The 15,624-nt window shown below is 40.5% G+C and overlaps 1 protein-coding gene across 4 annotated transcripts in view; it reads left to right on the top strand.

Moving 5' to 3' along the window:
- RFC1 (replication factor C subunit 1) overlaps window positions 1–15,624 on the top strand; it is a 62,936-nt gene that overhangs the window by 19,870 nt on the left and 27,442 nt on the right. For all 4 annotated transcript variants that reach the window (XM_080909571.1, XM_080909569.1, XM_080909570.1 and 1 more), the window contains exons 5-8: window positions 6,415–6,647; window positions 7,557–7,634; window positions 12,561–12,638; window positions 13,906–13,993. In XM_080909571.1, coding sequence (XP_080765697.1) covers window positions 6,415–6,647; window positions 7,557–7,634; window positions 12,561–12,638; window positions 13,906–13,993 — 477 coding nt within the window. The remainder of the gene's footprint in view (window positions 1–6,414; window positions 6,648–7,556; window positions 7,635–12,560; window positions 12,639–13,905; window positions 13,994–15,624) is intronic.

Below are 15,624 nucleotides of genomic sequence, written 5' to 3'. Positions count from 1 at the left end.
CACAAAACCAGCCAGTATAGTATCTTATCAGAGGAAGGACATTATCATCTTGCAATTTCTTATGTGGTAAAGGTCTAGTTACTGGTGAGGGTCAAATCCAGTATTTCATGAATGCTAGGCAAACACTTCACCACTATTTCTGTCCCTAGGAATAGTTTGTCTTTTTTTTATTCTTCTCAGAGCAGAGGACTGACTCTAAAGCCTTTGCACTTGCTGGACAAACCCTATGGGAAATAAGAATTTTGTTTTATATGTTAGGTGTTTTGCCTGCATATATGTCTGTGACTGTGGGGGCTACACAAGAGTGTTGGGTCTCCTGGAACTGCAGTTATAGGCTGCTGTGAGCCTCTTTATGGGTGCTGGGTATCAAGCCCCTGTACTAAAAGAGTAGCTAGTTCATTGGCACCATTAGGAGGTGTGTCTCTGTTGGAGTAGGTGTGTCATTGTGGGTGTGGGCTTTAATATTCTCATCTTAGCTGCCTGGGAGCCAGTCTTCTCCTAGCAGCAGTGATAAAGATATAGAACTCTCAGCTCCTCCTGCACCATGCTTGCCAGTATGCTTTCTTGCTTCCGCCTTGATAATAGTCTGAACCTCTAAGCCAGCTCCAATTAAATGTTGTCTAAGAGGTGCCTTGGTCATGGTGTCTGTCCAAGTAAATATTAAAAGGATGGCTTATCCTTTTTTTTTTTTTTTAAGATTTATTTATTTATTATATATGAGTACACTGTAGCTGTCTTCAGACACACACCAGAAAAGGGTATTGGATCCCATTACAGATGGTTGTGAGCCACCATGTGGTTGCTGGGAATTGAACTCAGGACCTCTGGAAGAGCAGTCAGTGCTCTTAACCCACTGAGCCATCTCTCTAAAAGGATTCACTCCTTGGATGCTGCTCCAGTGGGGAGCCAAGTGCACACATGTGGTCCCCACACCACTTGGCACTCCAGGCCGCCTCTAAGAACTCAGGCGTGGTTCACTCCACAGCCCCTGTTGTTTTTGTCCCCGGTGAATCCGATTGCCTCAGCGTTTTCTTTCCTCTACCGCCCAGCACAAACATGATTCCAAAACCCAATAGCTTTTCTTGTAGGTTTATATGTTACATTCTCAATCCACAAACCCTCTACACAATATTATATCCAGTGGACAAAGGTACAAACTGCCCTTCTTTATGAGATAAAAGACCTACAGAATCCCTTAAAATATTCATATCTACCTATTGCCAATTAAGTCCACCTGGATCCAGCTCATCCTTCTCAAGCTCCATCTTGATTTTCCTCCCTCTCCTTCTGCCTCTGCCTCCACTTCTGCTCCTTGACCTTTTCCACCCATCTCTTCTCATGTCTTATCATATATTGACTTAACATCAACCCACATCTGTTCACAACAGTAAAACACTAGTAGTAAGACAGTGAGTTCCAGGCCAGTTAGGGCTATAGTGAGACCCTGTCTGAAAAAAAACTAAAAACAGAACAAAACCCCAAAATTTAATTTGTTTTTACATTTTTGTTTTAGATGCTAGGAGTGAAACCTAGGGCTTTGAGCATGCTAGACTAGCTCTGTCTCTGAGTTACAGCACCCAGTTTTTATCTTTTTAAAATGTGGCTATTTTAAGATAATATATATATGGCCTACGTTTTATTTCTGTTGTGTAGTACTTTACAAACAATTTAAAAGATTGATTTTTATTATTAATTATGTATGTTTGTGATCTGTTTGGGAGGGAGTATGTTCATGTGAATGCAGATACCCACGGATGTTGGAAGAAGGCATTGGGTTCCTTGGAGCTAGATTACAGGCAGTTGTGGGCTGCTTTCTGTGCTTGCTGGGAACCAAACTCAGGTCCTCTACAAGGTACTGTGTGCTCTTGAACTTTGAGCCATCTTTGCATCTCTTCAGCTTCATGTAGTGCTTTCTAACCATTCTGAGAAGGACTGAAGGGTTGTGTGCATGCCAAGTGTTTTTGTTTATATTAGTAAGCATCCAGCCTTACAGTTCAACTTTGGGACTTATTTCATCAGCATTTTGATTAAATCTGTACTATAGTATTTGTCAAAATTTTAAAAAATGAGTTTAACTACATTAATTTCCCAATTTATAGGAAAAGGAAAAAACTGCTTATAGCTAACCATTGCTTGTACTGAATGTGCTTTCAGTTTTTAATGAAATAAATGATAGGCCTTGAGTTTGATTGTCAAAGGCTGCCTTGCTCAGTTTCACTAGCAGCCGCTGTTTGACTGAAGAAATTAGGGCTTTTCTTTGTCTTCACTTTTTTAATGCTCACTTTGCAGTAATTCTGGAGGCAGTGCTTTGGGAGTTGTACTTATATGATGAGTGTTAACTGGGGTAAGAAGTGGAGGTGTTATGCTTTCTAGGGTGCCTGGTAAGATCCATAACCAAAACTTGGGAAAATAGCAGAAAATATTGCTAGGGATTGGTATAATATTTTTCTTCGCTTAATTTTAGAGCTAGGCAGTTTTATGAATGCAGCAGAAGTGTAATATTCTGTCTGTTTGAGAGCTTCTTACAGATGCTGCCAGTGAAGTATGGATAGGGAATCGTTGTAGCAGAGAATGTCTCTAAGTGAGAGAACTGCCCACTGGATTGGATTATAGTTAGTGAGAATCAGTACTAATTGAACTTGGCTGAAGTATTTAGATTGACATATTTTTAAATCACCTCAGTTGATGTCTGTCTCCTCCCTGTGTAGAGGAATTACCTGGGAGAGGAGATGGTTCTCCTGGCATCAAACAATTTTGTGTATTTAATAAGTGTACATGTGTTTGTTTGGGTTTATATTTATGCAGCCCTTTTCATTATTTTTTGTTTTAACTTGTCTGTGCCACTTCTCCTCACAGGATGAGTACGGTTGGGTATGATTTCCTAGCACGCAGTAAAGAGAGAAACCTTTTCCCTGACTTGTTTTGGCTCTTTGAGGATTTATTGTTCATTTATTAATGAGACTCCTGGCTTTTCAATCAGTTTTGCTTTTTTGCTTATTTGCAGAGACTGTCTCACTCAGCACAGAATGAAGGGGTGCTCACTGCTTTTCCAACAAGTATTTTTTAGCCCTAACAACTGAATCTTCCTTTACCCTTCCAAACCAAGATGACAGCGCAGGGTTTGACTGGAGAAGCATTGAAAAGGCTCTTCATACATACACCAAGACTTTTGCAGCTTCTCTACTTAGGTTTTACTTATTGCTAAGTCAGTTATTTTTAATCTTTCTAATGATATCTCCCTGTTAATTAGGTTTTGGTATGTTCCAGACCAAAGGCAAGAGAATGGTAGCATCAGCTCCATCTGCAGAGACCACACTCTGAGCAGCAGGAGGTCCAGAATTAGATTTGTTTTTCCTGCTTGGCTTGTAAATAGATTTGATTGCAGACCTTCACATTATTCCCTCCCTCTCATCGTTATCTTTCCAAATTGATGAGCGTGGCTAACTCAGAGTGGCAGAGCCTTCTCCTCTCCCAGGCAATTCCTCTACTCTGTGTTGGAAATGCTAGTTTAGTCTGTCATTGTTAGCACACTTGAGATTATGTTGTCTATAAATAAAAATAAACAGCATTTTTACAAGGAGACAAATATCCTGGAGGGAAATTTTAAGTGTTGAGTTGCCTATAATTTTCAAGTCGTTGTCAGAAATGTGACTTACATCTATTTTTCAGGGTTTCATTACAGCTTTTGGGGAGGAGAAAACAGCTTGCCTTTGGCTTCTAGCAGACAGAAACAAATCAGCTTTACTAGAAAACAGGAATGTTTTACTTCTGCACTTTGTTCAGGACTACAGAAAGTTTATTTTACCTGAGGTTGGACCAAGCAAAACCTGTTATATGATTATGTCTTTGCAGGAAGCAAGTTATACTGTTGGATTCTTTTTGGCCTGGAACTCACTGGAGTTACTCTGCCTTAGTTTCCTAGGTGCTGGAGTTACAGGGCTGTATCACCATACCTGCCACACAGCTTCTGTTCCCTTCTTTTACATAACGATGTAACCTTTGAAATACTAAAGGCTAATGGCGGCTTTATGGTAGCTGGTTGGTATAGAGACAGAGTTGTTCTTCAAGTTTTGGTTTGGTCAAGGTGTCATGACAGGATGTCTTCATCCTGTGACTTACGGACTAAGTTAGATTTCCATCACGATGACAAAGTACTTGGCTTATATTTTCAGACATTTCAGTTATGTGGCTGCTTTGTTTATGGTGCCCCTACATACCCACTCAAGGCATAGTTTGTCTGTGTCATCCTGGCTGTCCTGGAACTTGTTTGTAGACCAGGCTGGGCTAGAATTCAAAGATCTACCTGTCCCTGTGTGCCACCTCCCCCCCCCCCCCCAGCTGCTTATGGACTTTTAAAAGAATAATTCTGGACTTATAGCTGTGAGCTACTGTGCAAATGCTGGGAATGGAACCCTGGGTTTTCTGGAAGAACAAATGCTCTTTTACCATGAGCCATCTTCTCTCCAGTCCTATCTGTAGGCTTTAGACAAGGAAGAACATAACCGAGTGGTGAATGTGCTATCTCGGAAGCAAAAACGGGGAGGAGGCTTACGAGGCTGGTGAGAAAATGTATCCCATATTGTATGTATGTATGTGTGCATGTGCCTCAGTGAGTATTTGAGTATTGGAGGTTAGAAAACATGTGGGAGTCCTGTCTCAGGGATGGAATGCAGGCCCAAGATTGACAACAAAGCACTTGTACCCACTGAGGCATCTCCCTGGCTGTTGGATTTTTTTTTTTTTTTTTTTTTTGGATATAAAATGTTACAAAATAAACAGTTTGAGGTCCCAAATGAATGGTTAGATAATTGTTAGATGTCAACCTTCATTGCGTGTGTAGCCAGAGTCTGAACTTCTTACCACCTTTGTGGACTACCCTAGTCAGCATCTTGTCTGTAGCTGCAATGGCTTCTCCCTACCTTTGCCTTTCCTCTCTACAGTGTCTCCTCCAGAGGACAAGTCGTAACCAACATGTTGTGTTAATGCTACTCAGGCTTCTGTGCTACCACTCCAGTTTCTTTCTGTCACCTAGGAAGTCCTATAGGATTTGACTCTTACCTTCAACTTGGGAGCGCACTCACTGTACGGGAGCACTGTAACTGGTGCTTGCAGTTCACTTTATCTGACTGTTTTTGCTGGAACTGTCTTCATTGCATGGCTCTGTGCAGATGTTGCTTATCAAAGAGATGGTCCCTAGTCAAGTGTATTAGTCATACTAGAAATCTCAGCATTAGGGATGTTGAGGCAGGAGGTTTGAGTTGGAGATCAGTTCTGATTATGTAGGAAGATCGAGGCCAGAACTACATAGACTCTGTCTCAAAGCCCATGGTGGTGCATGCCTTTAATCCCAGTACTTGGGAGGCAGAGGCAGGGGGAGCTCTTGAGTTTAAGGCTAGCCTGATCTACGCAGTAAGTTCCAAGATAGCCAAGGAATACACAGAGAAACCCTATCTAGAAAAACCAAAACCAAACTAAAAACCAAAGGCTTATAGCTAAGGGGGAGGGTACTTGCCTGGTACACAGAAGGCCTTGAGTTTGATCTCCCAAGAATAGTCTTTTTTGATGATTGATGTTACCAAAAGAACATCCTTCAGTTTCTCGGACATTTTCTTTTTCTTTTCCTTTATGGTGTTGGGAAGTGAACCTAGGATCGATCTCTCTCTCTCTCTCTCTCTCTCTCTCTCTCTCTCTCTCTCTCTCTCTCTCTCTCTCTCTCTGAAGTATTTATTTAATTTATGGGTATGAATACACTTTAGGTATCTTCAGACACTCCAGAAGAGGGTATCAGATCCCATTACAGACTGTTGTGAGCCACCATGTGGTTGCTGGGAATTGAACTCAGTGCCTCTGTTAAAAGCAGCCAGTGCTTAACCGCTGAGGGCCCCCCCCCGCCCCCCCCGCCCCCAACTTAAGGTCTCCTATGTGTTATGTGTGCTATGCAGCTACTCTTCCACTGAATTATCCTCTCTCTCTAATCATTCACTGTTTGGAGATGAAAAGTCACTGTTGGAGATCTTTAATCACTCCTTACTTTTTCTCTTGTTTCACTTTTTCTTCATACAGCTTGAAAATAAAATGTGTGTGTATATTTGTTTGTATACACACGTGTATGTATGTATAAAATTAATGTATCTATTTTTTTTCCTGGAGAATATTTGTTTTGTGAAGTTGAGGAATGCATCTTTCACTGTTGTATCTCTTCTTAGTCCTTAGATGTAGTCTCCGTGCCTGGTATATCGTGGGTGTGTTGCACATATTTGGAGCCAGCCATAGGCCTGACCTTTATAAATGTCTGTTAGATTCAGAAGATAGGAGGAAGAAAACAAAGTATTAGTTTTTTTTTAAAAGGCTGGTAGAAGTGATTAGTTTATATAATTAAGACCTATGTTTTATCAAAAATATTTTTCATTTAAGATGAAGAGGATGACTTTGTATGTAAAAAGGCAGCCTCCAAATCAAAAGAGAATGGAGTATCTACAAATAGTTACCTTGGAGCATCAAATGTGAAGAAGAATGAGGAAAACACTAAGACGAAGAATAAACCGTTGTCACCGATAAAACTCACGCCGACATCAGTGCTTGATTATTTTGGAACTGAAACTGTCCAGAGATCTGGGAAGAAGATGGTGGCAAGCAAAAGGAAAGAGGTAAGCGTTCGGCTTGCAAGCAGCATGTGAGGCTTGCTGGGTGTGGTGGTGTGCACCAATGTTTCAGCACTTGGGAGACTGGAGCAAGAAGAGCATTAGTGTGAGGCTAGCCTGTGCTACCTAATGAAATTGATATCCATTCATCGATACTAATAAAATCCTGGGATTAATAAAGCACATATGCTTTATTAAAATGAGATATTTTTCTGTGATATAAATATCCTCGTTTTGGAAGATATGGGAGTTAGAATATATGTGTATGTATATATTGTACTCAAAAGCAGGAAAACATTTAAACTATAAGAAAAAGTCTTGGTTCTTAGAATTTAAATGGAATTTTCAAAACATAAACTTATTTTACTATTGACTTCAGATGTACACAATTGTATTTTGAAATGGGATAAACACGTTGTTTTAACAGAGTGTGCCTATGCTGACCCATAGTTTGACTGATAGTGGATTCGCTCTTCCTTGGCTGTTTAGGAAATGGACCTATAGATACAGTGTAGTGCAGGTAGCACCTCAGTGTAAGCTGGCTGGAGTGTGTGCTGATTTGTTGGCACCTTCACAGGACTGGGCTGTGTTTACAGTGATTTGCCAGTGTTTTAGACTACTTCGATAGCCAAAGCATTAACCTACAGTGTGGGTGTGCATGTGTGTGCATACTTCTTTTGAACATATCAATAGGAAATGGGAGTCATCTGTCTGTAGAGTGTCTAGTCTTTATGAGATTGGATGTTACCAGAACAACCACAAACTTGACTTTGTGGCTGCATGGATTGTGGCCTATCTCTCACTAATGTGTTTAGTTAGTGTTGCCAGAAAAACAAAAACAACCAAAAAAACCAAAATTTTATTTTTAGCCATATTTATGCTTGCTTATCTTGCTTGATTTTCTTTGGAATACAGTCTTCTCAGAACACAGATGATTCCAGATTAAATGATGAGGCCATCGCCAAGCAGTTGCAGCTCGATGAGGATGCAGAGGTACTGCCGTTCCATGTAACTCATTGTTAGCTTGCTGTTGTGACTTAATGTTAGCCAGGCAAACAGTCAAGGTGGGTTTAATCCTTTCTCTTCTCAAGTCACTTCTGTCTGTCTGTCTCTCTGTGTGTGATCTGCTTGTCTCTCTCTCTGTCCGTCCATCCAAGGTAGGACCAGAACTCACTGTGTAGGCCAGGCTGGCCATGAACTCACAATTCTGCCTTAGTTTCCTGAGTGTTGGGATTTAGTAGTGCACAGCCATGATTAGCTCAAGATTGTTCTAGTCTAATTTTAAATTGAGCCTCATTAGGAGTTTGGTGTAAATGATAAAGTATATGTGGATATAAGTTCCTGTAAATTATAAATGATGAGACTAACAGATAATTGTTCATGTAAAGGTTTTGAAGTTCTGTGAATAGGAGGCTCCTTTAGTGTATTTGGAAGAATTTCGTTTTCTGTCTTCTTGCTTTCACTCTGAGCATACATACCGTTTGCCATAGCCTTAGTTACTGTACACACTGATGACTTCGGAATCTGCCTTTGGGTTGGAGTACTCTCTTGAGCTGTAAACCCATATCTGACAAGGATTTATTGATCATTTACTGAGTTCCTAGCATGGCTGTAGGTAGTAGATGATTGAAGTTTAGATGGAATACCAAGGAAGAAAACAAGATGCTGGGAAGTCACAGGAATGCAGAGAGTGCAGGTGGGGTTCTGGGTAGGTAGATAGTGCATTGTGTTTTAGAACGGAGCATGGGGAGCCGCTGCTAGTTACTCAGATGCCCACTAAGCACAGAACTGCAAGGGTAAGCTGGCTGGACAAATGAGTGAGAAGGAAGTTAGGTGATTTGGAGAGTAGCCATCAGCAAGTCCTGTAGGTCACAATGGGTCTTTGATGCCCAGGAAAAGAGCCTGATTGGTCAGGACTTCAGATTTAGCTTCTGTGAGATGCACACCATTGGGGTCCTTAATAAAGTGGCATGACTTGATGGGTCTTAAAAGTACAATTGCTTCTGTAATGCACAGGATAATTGAAGTCCTTCCCCGTAGTTGGGCATGAGCAAAATCAGACCAGCATGAGATCGTTAGGTAGGGCAGGTGGCAGGTGTTGGCTTGTGTCAGGTTGGAAGTGGGAGATGATGAGAAGTGACCCAAGATCTGGATGATTGATGATGCTGTCACGATGGAGAGAACACAGGACGCAGGGCCCCTTGGTACCAGGAAGTTAGGAGTTCTGTTCTGGGGCTACAAGATGGCTCAGTGGAGCGTGACATGGAAGCCTGGCCACCTGAGTTTGATTTCTGGGATCCATGTACAGGTAGAAGAACAGTTGTGCTCTGTGCTCCACCTGAACACCCATGCCCCCACACACAATTACACATTAATAAGTTAAAGAGTTCTGTTTTGACAGTGGCAGGTGTCTGATAGAGGAGGTAGTGGAGGAAGTAGAAGACAAGTCTGGCACTCAGCTGAAGCTATGTATTTGGAAGTGGTTAGCATTTGTGTGGTGCTTAATATTTGTATAACCCGTATGACACCTTGAAGAGAAAACAAAAGAAAAACACTTTTAGGATCACTCTTAACATTGGAGAAGAGGATCTGGCAGAGGGGACTAAGGGAGTGGCTAGTGGAGAGGGAAGACAGGGTGTGCCTGGTGTTTGCAGATGCTGAGCACAATGGAGTTCACGGGGAGTGCTCATCTTCTGAAGCTTTGTGTTAGGCCTTTGTGGACCCCTTCCCTGTTCCTAGACTCCTAGGACTGTTACTGTTTATTGAAATTGTGATGTAAATGCCTTCTATATGTAGCTTTCAAGTCCTGTCCCCAGGGTTAATGATGTCTCATTGCTTGTTGTAGTACCCTGGACAAACCAGGTGTGGTTCTTCATTTTATTAGCCGGACACTTCACACTTAGTGTTTCAAAAATTTTTTAGCTGGGTGTGGTGGTTTATACCTTTAATCCCAACAGAGGTAGACAGATCTCTAAAAGAGCTTGAGGTCAGCCTGGTCTACATAGCAAGTCCCAGACCAGCCAATACTATATAGTGAGACCCTGTCTCAAAACAACAACAAAAACCAAAACAAAAATATCTTCCTTGTTTTTGGTTATTTGGAATTATATTATCTTTAACCAGGTGTCCTGGTGACTCATGGTAGTATGAGTGGTCTAGGACAACTGTAAAGTCATTCTCAGGAACTTAACTTGCTTTATCTTTGCTGAACAGTGGAGGATTAGCTAGTTCTTTCCAAAGAACCAAAGGGTATTACAGTCCTCTGTTTTCCTATTTATATCACATTCTTTTAGACTCTTGGGGTAAATTATTAATCTAAGGAAAGACTTTCAGGATGTTAATCATTGATAGTCTTTTCTAATTATCTTCTAAGAATTCCACCCCCAGTTTTACCTCTATTCATGGTAACTGTGTGTTCATTATCTAATACTGAAGTCAGTATATCAAATGCCACATGAAGTCAGTTACAGTAAACATTGGTTAAAATGCAGGGGTCTTTATTACATGCCATAACTCAGTAATAAGTTTCTTTTCTTTTTTTTTTTCTTTTATTCTGAGACAGGGTTTCTTTGTGTAGCCTTGACTGTCCAGTAACTAGCTCAGTAGAACAGGCTAGTCTCAAACCAGGTTAGTCTTGAACTCCAGAGATCCACTTGCTTCTGTCTCCCGAGTGCTGAGATCAAAGGCATGCATTACCTGGCATTTTCCATTGGAAGTATATCAATTCCTTCTAAAACTCCTAGAATCTCTGTTAACATAAATGTAATATAGTGTATGATGTAGAAAAGTGGTGTTGCGTTCTGAAACCCGTGGAGGCTGCTGGTAAAGTTTGCAGTTACTTCTGCGATTAAGATGTTCACATTGACTTTAGTAATTAGGTGTGTAGTTGATTTGTAAAAAGAAATACTAGTAAAGGAAGTGTGTAAGGGGGCCCTGTTTACTTTCTTGTATGTAGCCCTACTTTTTATGGCTTCATGCACTTGTTTTTTTTTTTGGCTAGTGGGGATGAAATGGAGAGGCTTGCACATGGTAAGCATGTGGCCTTGTCCAGTGTGGCTACTTCATTTATTACCAGGAAGAACGTGTTTACTGAGTTCTCGTTAAACTTGTGTGCTTGCTGCAGCTTTCTTTCAGACTGGGTGAGTTGTTTGCAGACTTCCTATTTGAATAATATAAGATTTTGTTGGGTACTAGGTTGGGTAGTTAGGTTTACTAGGCACATGAAGTGAGTTTAAAATGAGAAGTGTATGTTGTTGCTTCACCTTCAGCTCTGTTCTGCTGAAAGTAGAAACATTTGGTGACGATAGGTGCTTATAATGTCTCTGTGTTGGTAGAATTGTGATAGTGAAAATGGTGATGGTATTTGTGTGTTCTTACTATTATACACAAAGAAAATACTTTTTTGTAATTTTTTTATTATTTTATGCATATAGGGGTTTTGTCTACATATATATTTGCACCACATATGTATCTGGTGCTGTGGAGTCTGGAGGAGAAAGTAGGATTCTTTGGAACTGGAGTTACAAACAGTTGTGAGCTGCCTTGTAGGTGCTGGGAATTTAAGTAGGGTTCTCTGAAGAGCATCCAGAGCTCTTAATTGCTTACCCATCTCCCTATATTAGATACAAATATTATTTCTTAGATTTACTGTTTATGTGTCTTACAGGTGATCTTTTTTTATATAGATTGAGATTTTTAAACAGGTTTATTATCTTTAATTATCTCTCTCTCTCTCTCTGTGTGTGTGTGTGTTTTGGATATGTGAATTGAGTGTAATTCTCTGTTGGGGTCAGAGGCATCCAGCTCCTTGGAGCTGGAATTACAGTTTTGAGCTGTGCTCTCTTATAAAGCAGTATGTATTCTTAACTGCTGAGCTAGATTTTCAGCCCCTTAGGTTGAGATTCATTCCAGAATACTTACTTCTAGAGCTTCAAATACATAAAGTAAGCTGGGTGTGTTGGACACACTTTTAATTCCAGTACTCAAGAGGAAGAGCCAGAGGCAGGTAGAGCTTCATGATCTTAGACTACATAATGTGACAGTGCCTTCCACAGTGTTGGCTGGGAGGAGGATAAGCCAGGTGTGGTGGTCCATGCCTTTAATCTCATCACTTAGGAGGCAGAGGCAAGCAGATCACATTGAGTTTGAGGCTAGCCTGGCCTACATCTTGACTTCCAATCCGTCCACTGTGTAGTAAGACCCTATCTTTAAAAAAAAAAAAAAAAAAAAAGATGGGTGGCTAGGTTGGAGAGATGACTCAGAGCTACTGATGACTTTGTAGAGGACCAGAGTTTGTTCACTAGCACCTATGTCAGGTACTTAGAGCTATTGATAACTCTAGTTCTGGGGATCTGAGGCCCTCATCTGGTCTCTGCATTCAAGTGTGCATACCTACATATAGATGCAAATATATACATAAGGTTTTCCTTAGGACAAATAAAGCATAAAACATACAGTGAAGAGAGCAGTTATACTAAGAACATTAAGAGAAAAATGTGACCTCAGATTTTATAAAGAAGTACCACTATAATATGCAACTCCATTGGCCAGTAAGATGGCTCCTCAGCAAGTGAAAGGTGCCTGAGGGCTGGAGTTCAGTCGGATCTTACAAGTTGTCTTCTGACCTCACCTGTGCCACGGTGTGCACACCCCACATACACAGTGAACAAACAAGTGTGTAATAGAGAAACAAATTTGAACTATGCTAACTTATGCTGCAGATGTAGATGTTTATAGTCTAATAGTTGGCTTAGAAACAAGCTTGTGATATTTGACTGTGAATGTTTAGTGGGAAGATGTTTTTGTTTTTTTTTTTTTTTCTTTAGGAAGTTTTTCTTTTTCTAAACAGATGAATCACACATTTAAAAACTTGTAAGTACAAAAAGCCAAAAGTTTCTTACTGTATTATGCTTTTTACAGCTGGAGAGGCAGTTGCATGAAGATGAAGAATTTGCAAGAACACTGGCCTTATTGGATGAAGAACCCAAGGCCAAAAAGGTAGCATTATGGTGTGTGTGTGTGTGTGTGTGTGTGTGTGTGTGTGTGTGTGTGTGTATGTGTACATGTGTAGACCAGATGTAGATGTCAGGTCTTGTAGATGTTAGGTCTCATCCTTTACCTCAGTTGACTTTGGAGCTTCCAGTTTCTTCTAAGTTGGCTGACCAGGGAGTGAGCCTCCAGGAGCCTCCTGTCTGTTCCCTCAGCATTGCAGTTACAGGAATGCACTGCCATGTTTGGCTTTGCCATGGGAGCTGGGAATCAGAACTGATGTCCCTGTCAGCTGCAGTGTGTGGGATGATGGCTTTATTCATTGAGTCTTCCCACCAGCTACATTGTGTGTGTGTGTATTCATTATAAAGTTATGCTTTCTGAAAGATTTCAAGAAATAAAGCAGAGCTTGCCCTACAAAACACAGTGGGTTTTACCTTTATTTCTTATTAGAAGGGATTTTTAAAAAAAGATTTAATTATTTTATTTATATGAGTACACTGTAGGTGTCTTCAGACACACCAGAAGAGGACATTAGAGCTTATTACAGATGGTTGTGAGCCACCATGTGGTTGCTGGGAATTGAACTCAGAACCTTTGGAAGAGTAGTCCATGCTCTTAACCACTGAGCCATCTTTCCAGCCCGCAAAAGGTATTTTATGTATTATGTCATAAAATGAATGTCAGCTCCTATGGAATGCAGATTTAATAACTAAAATGGTCTTTTCAGGAAGCAGAGTCTCTGTGCAGCACTTTTCTTTTCTCTTGAGAAAGCGCTCGTCTGCGGTCTTAGCTGGGTTAGTTTTGGGTGGCCTGACACGTGCATAGAGGATGGGTTTTAAGCTTGGCGTTCCCCCTGGCTCAGCTTTCAGCTACCAGTGCTGGGATCAGGATGTCAGCTTCTACTCTTGGCTTCTTTTATTTTTCTCCTGGGCTTCAATTTGTTATATTTTTTTTCTCCTTTGTTTCTGTTTTAGTATCCAGCTGAATAATACTCTATTAGTAGTCTGGGAGTTGAGATAAAAGAAAGACTAATAAAACTTGCATTTCTGGGTTAGGAGACTAGGGTGGAAGGAGGAGTTTTATTGAATTATTGCTATAATGTTTCATCTGTTTTCTTATCAGTAAAATGAAGTAATAAGACAATTCTGTTGCTGGGGTAGTTTTTGTGGATAGATGGATGGTAGTTTCCTGTGGTATCTTGCTGGTTTGGAAGTTTTATAGTAAAAGTTTTCCTATTACTTAATACTTCTGACACTTTTTAAACTTGTTTTAGACTCGAAAGGGCTCTGAAGAGGGAGAATCATTCTCACCTGTCCAGGCTGATTTAAGCAAAGCAGCAAAGCAGAAAAGCCCTAAGGAAGGTAATGATGGCAGAGGGGTGTGAGTGACCACTTGCTTGTCTTTGTAGAAGAGAGTACTTGCCAACTTTGCCTGACCATTCTTTTCACTGATTGTGTGTGGACATTTCAGAGAACTGTTTGACTGTGCTCCATTTAGATAAAGATGTTTCTAGGCTCATGATGTACTTATGCTCCAAGACTTTGTCAGGAGTTGGATCATGTCTTAGTGAGAAGTGCAGGTATGTATCCAGCCTTTTGAGTGTCAGCAGCATAGCACACTGGAGAATCTCACTGCCAATCCTGATATCTCAAAATGACGCTGAATCCATGAACGTGGAACCCACAGAGGTGGCAGGCTGATCTACAGTCACACTCCTATAAAATCAAACCTCAAAATTACCCCTCTGTCTGCTGATCGCATGTTTCTTTTGTACCGTTATAAAGTTGAAAACTTTTGTTTTTACTGGTTATTTTATTTATTAAATTTCAAGTGTTATCCCCTTCACGGTCTCCCATCCACACCCCCCTATCCTATCCCCTTCCCCTTTGCCTCTAACATAAAGTTAAAAACTTTTAAGTTGAACAGTCCAAATCAAGGATTACCTGCACTTTGAAAACTAGATACTGGAGAAGAATGCCTTCTGCATTTAGTGTTATGAAAGTGTGTTAGGGTATACTTTGTTAATGTCTGAGTATGTTTTATTGTGTGAAGACATAGAAGCAAATGCCTTGAGCTTTTCATGTTAGAGGTAGTGTCCCACAGAGTTGGTCCCTGGATTGTCCAGACCATCTGAAGCTCTTCAGATTATCTTGGATGGCCTGTTCTCCAATGGTCCTGATATTGCACCATCTACTGATAGAGTCACCACCTCTTGCCTTGTCTTACCCCTCTCTGTTTACTTTGCTATACAAGGGATTAAATCTAGGGCCTTGCGCATGCTACTTAAGCGATCTGTTTTCCTTTTGCCTTTTATTTTGAGATAGGTTATCTAGGCTGGACTTGAATCATTCTGTACTTTACACTTAAAGTTACTCTTTCTGCCACTGCCTTCTGAGTAGTTGGGATATAGAACTGTGGCCTAGATGCCCCCTCATCTGTGAAATATTAGTTTCATGACCTATATATGTGGGTCCCCATGTTAGTGGACACTTAAGCTCTTTATGTAAAAGATAGAATTTACATATAATTTATAGACAGGTTGGCTTCCAGCATACTTTAAACTGTTATTAGATTACTTTCATACAGTGTAATGATATGTAAATAGTTGTTGTGCAGATTGCTAGAGAATAGTGATAGGCATAAATATACATAGTTTGTATATACACAATTAAAGTACATTCTGTTGACTGGCTGACCCATGAGTGGAGCCTGCAAATGTGAGGGACTAGTAAATGAACTAATTCTAGAAGTAAATCTGCTTATGTAGTGCTTTTTAGCCTTAATGACTCAGGATTTGGGGTTTCCTACTGCTTTACAGAATTCTGTGCAACATATTCTAACTAGTGAGTTTTGTCCCTATACATTTTATAGCATATCTGTGGAAGGAAATCTTTTTATTTTTACACTGTTTGGGATTGATCTCAGGCTTTGTGCATCAGTGGGCAAATAGTGTACTATTGGGCTACATCCATATCTTTCAGTGTTGTTTACA

The sequence above is a fragment of the Micromys minutus genome (assembly GCF_963924665.1).
Source record: "Micromys minutus genome assembly, chromosome: 1".
In the NCBI taxonomy this organism is placed as follows: domain Eukaryota; kingdom Metazoa; phylum Chordata; class Mammalia; order Rodentia; family Muridae; genus Micromys; species Micromys minutus.
Note: the sequence above shows the minus strand (reverse complement) of the source record. Positions and strands in the feature narration are given on the sequence as shown.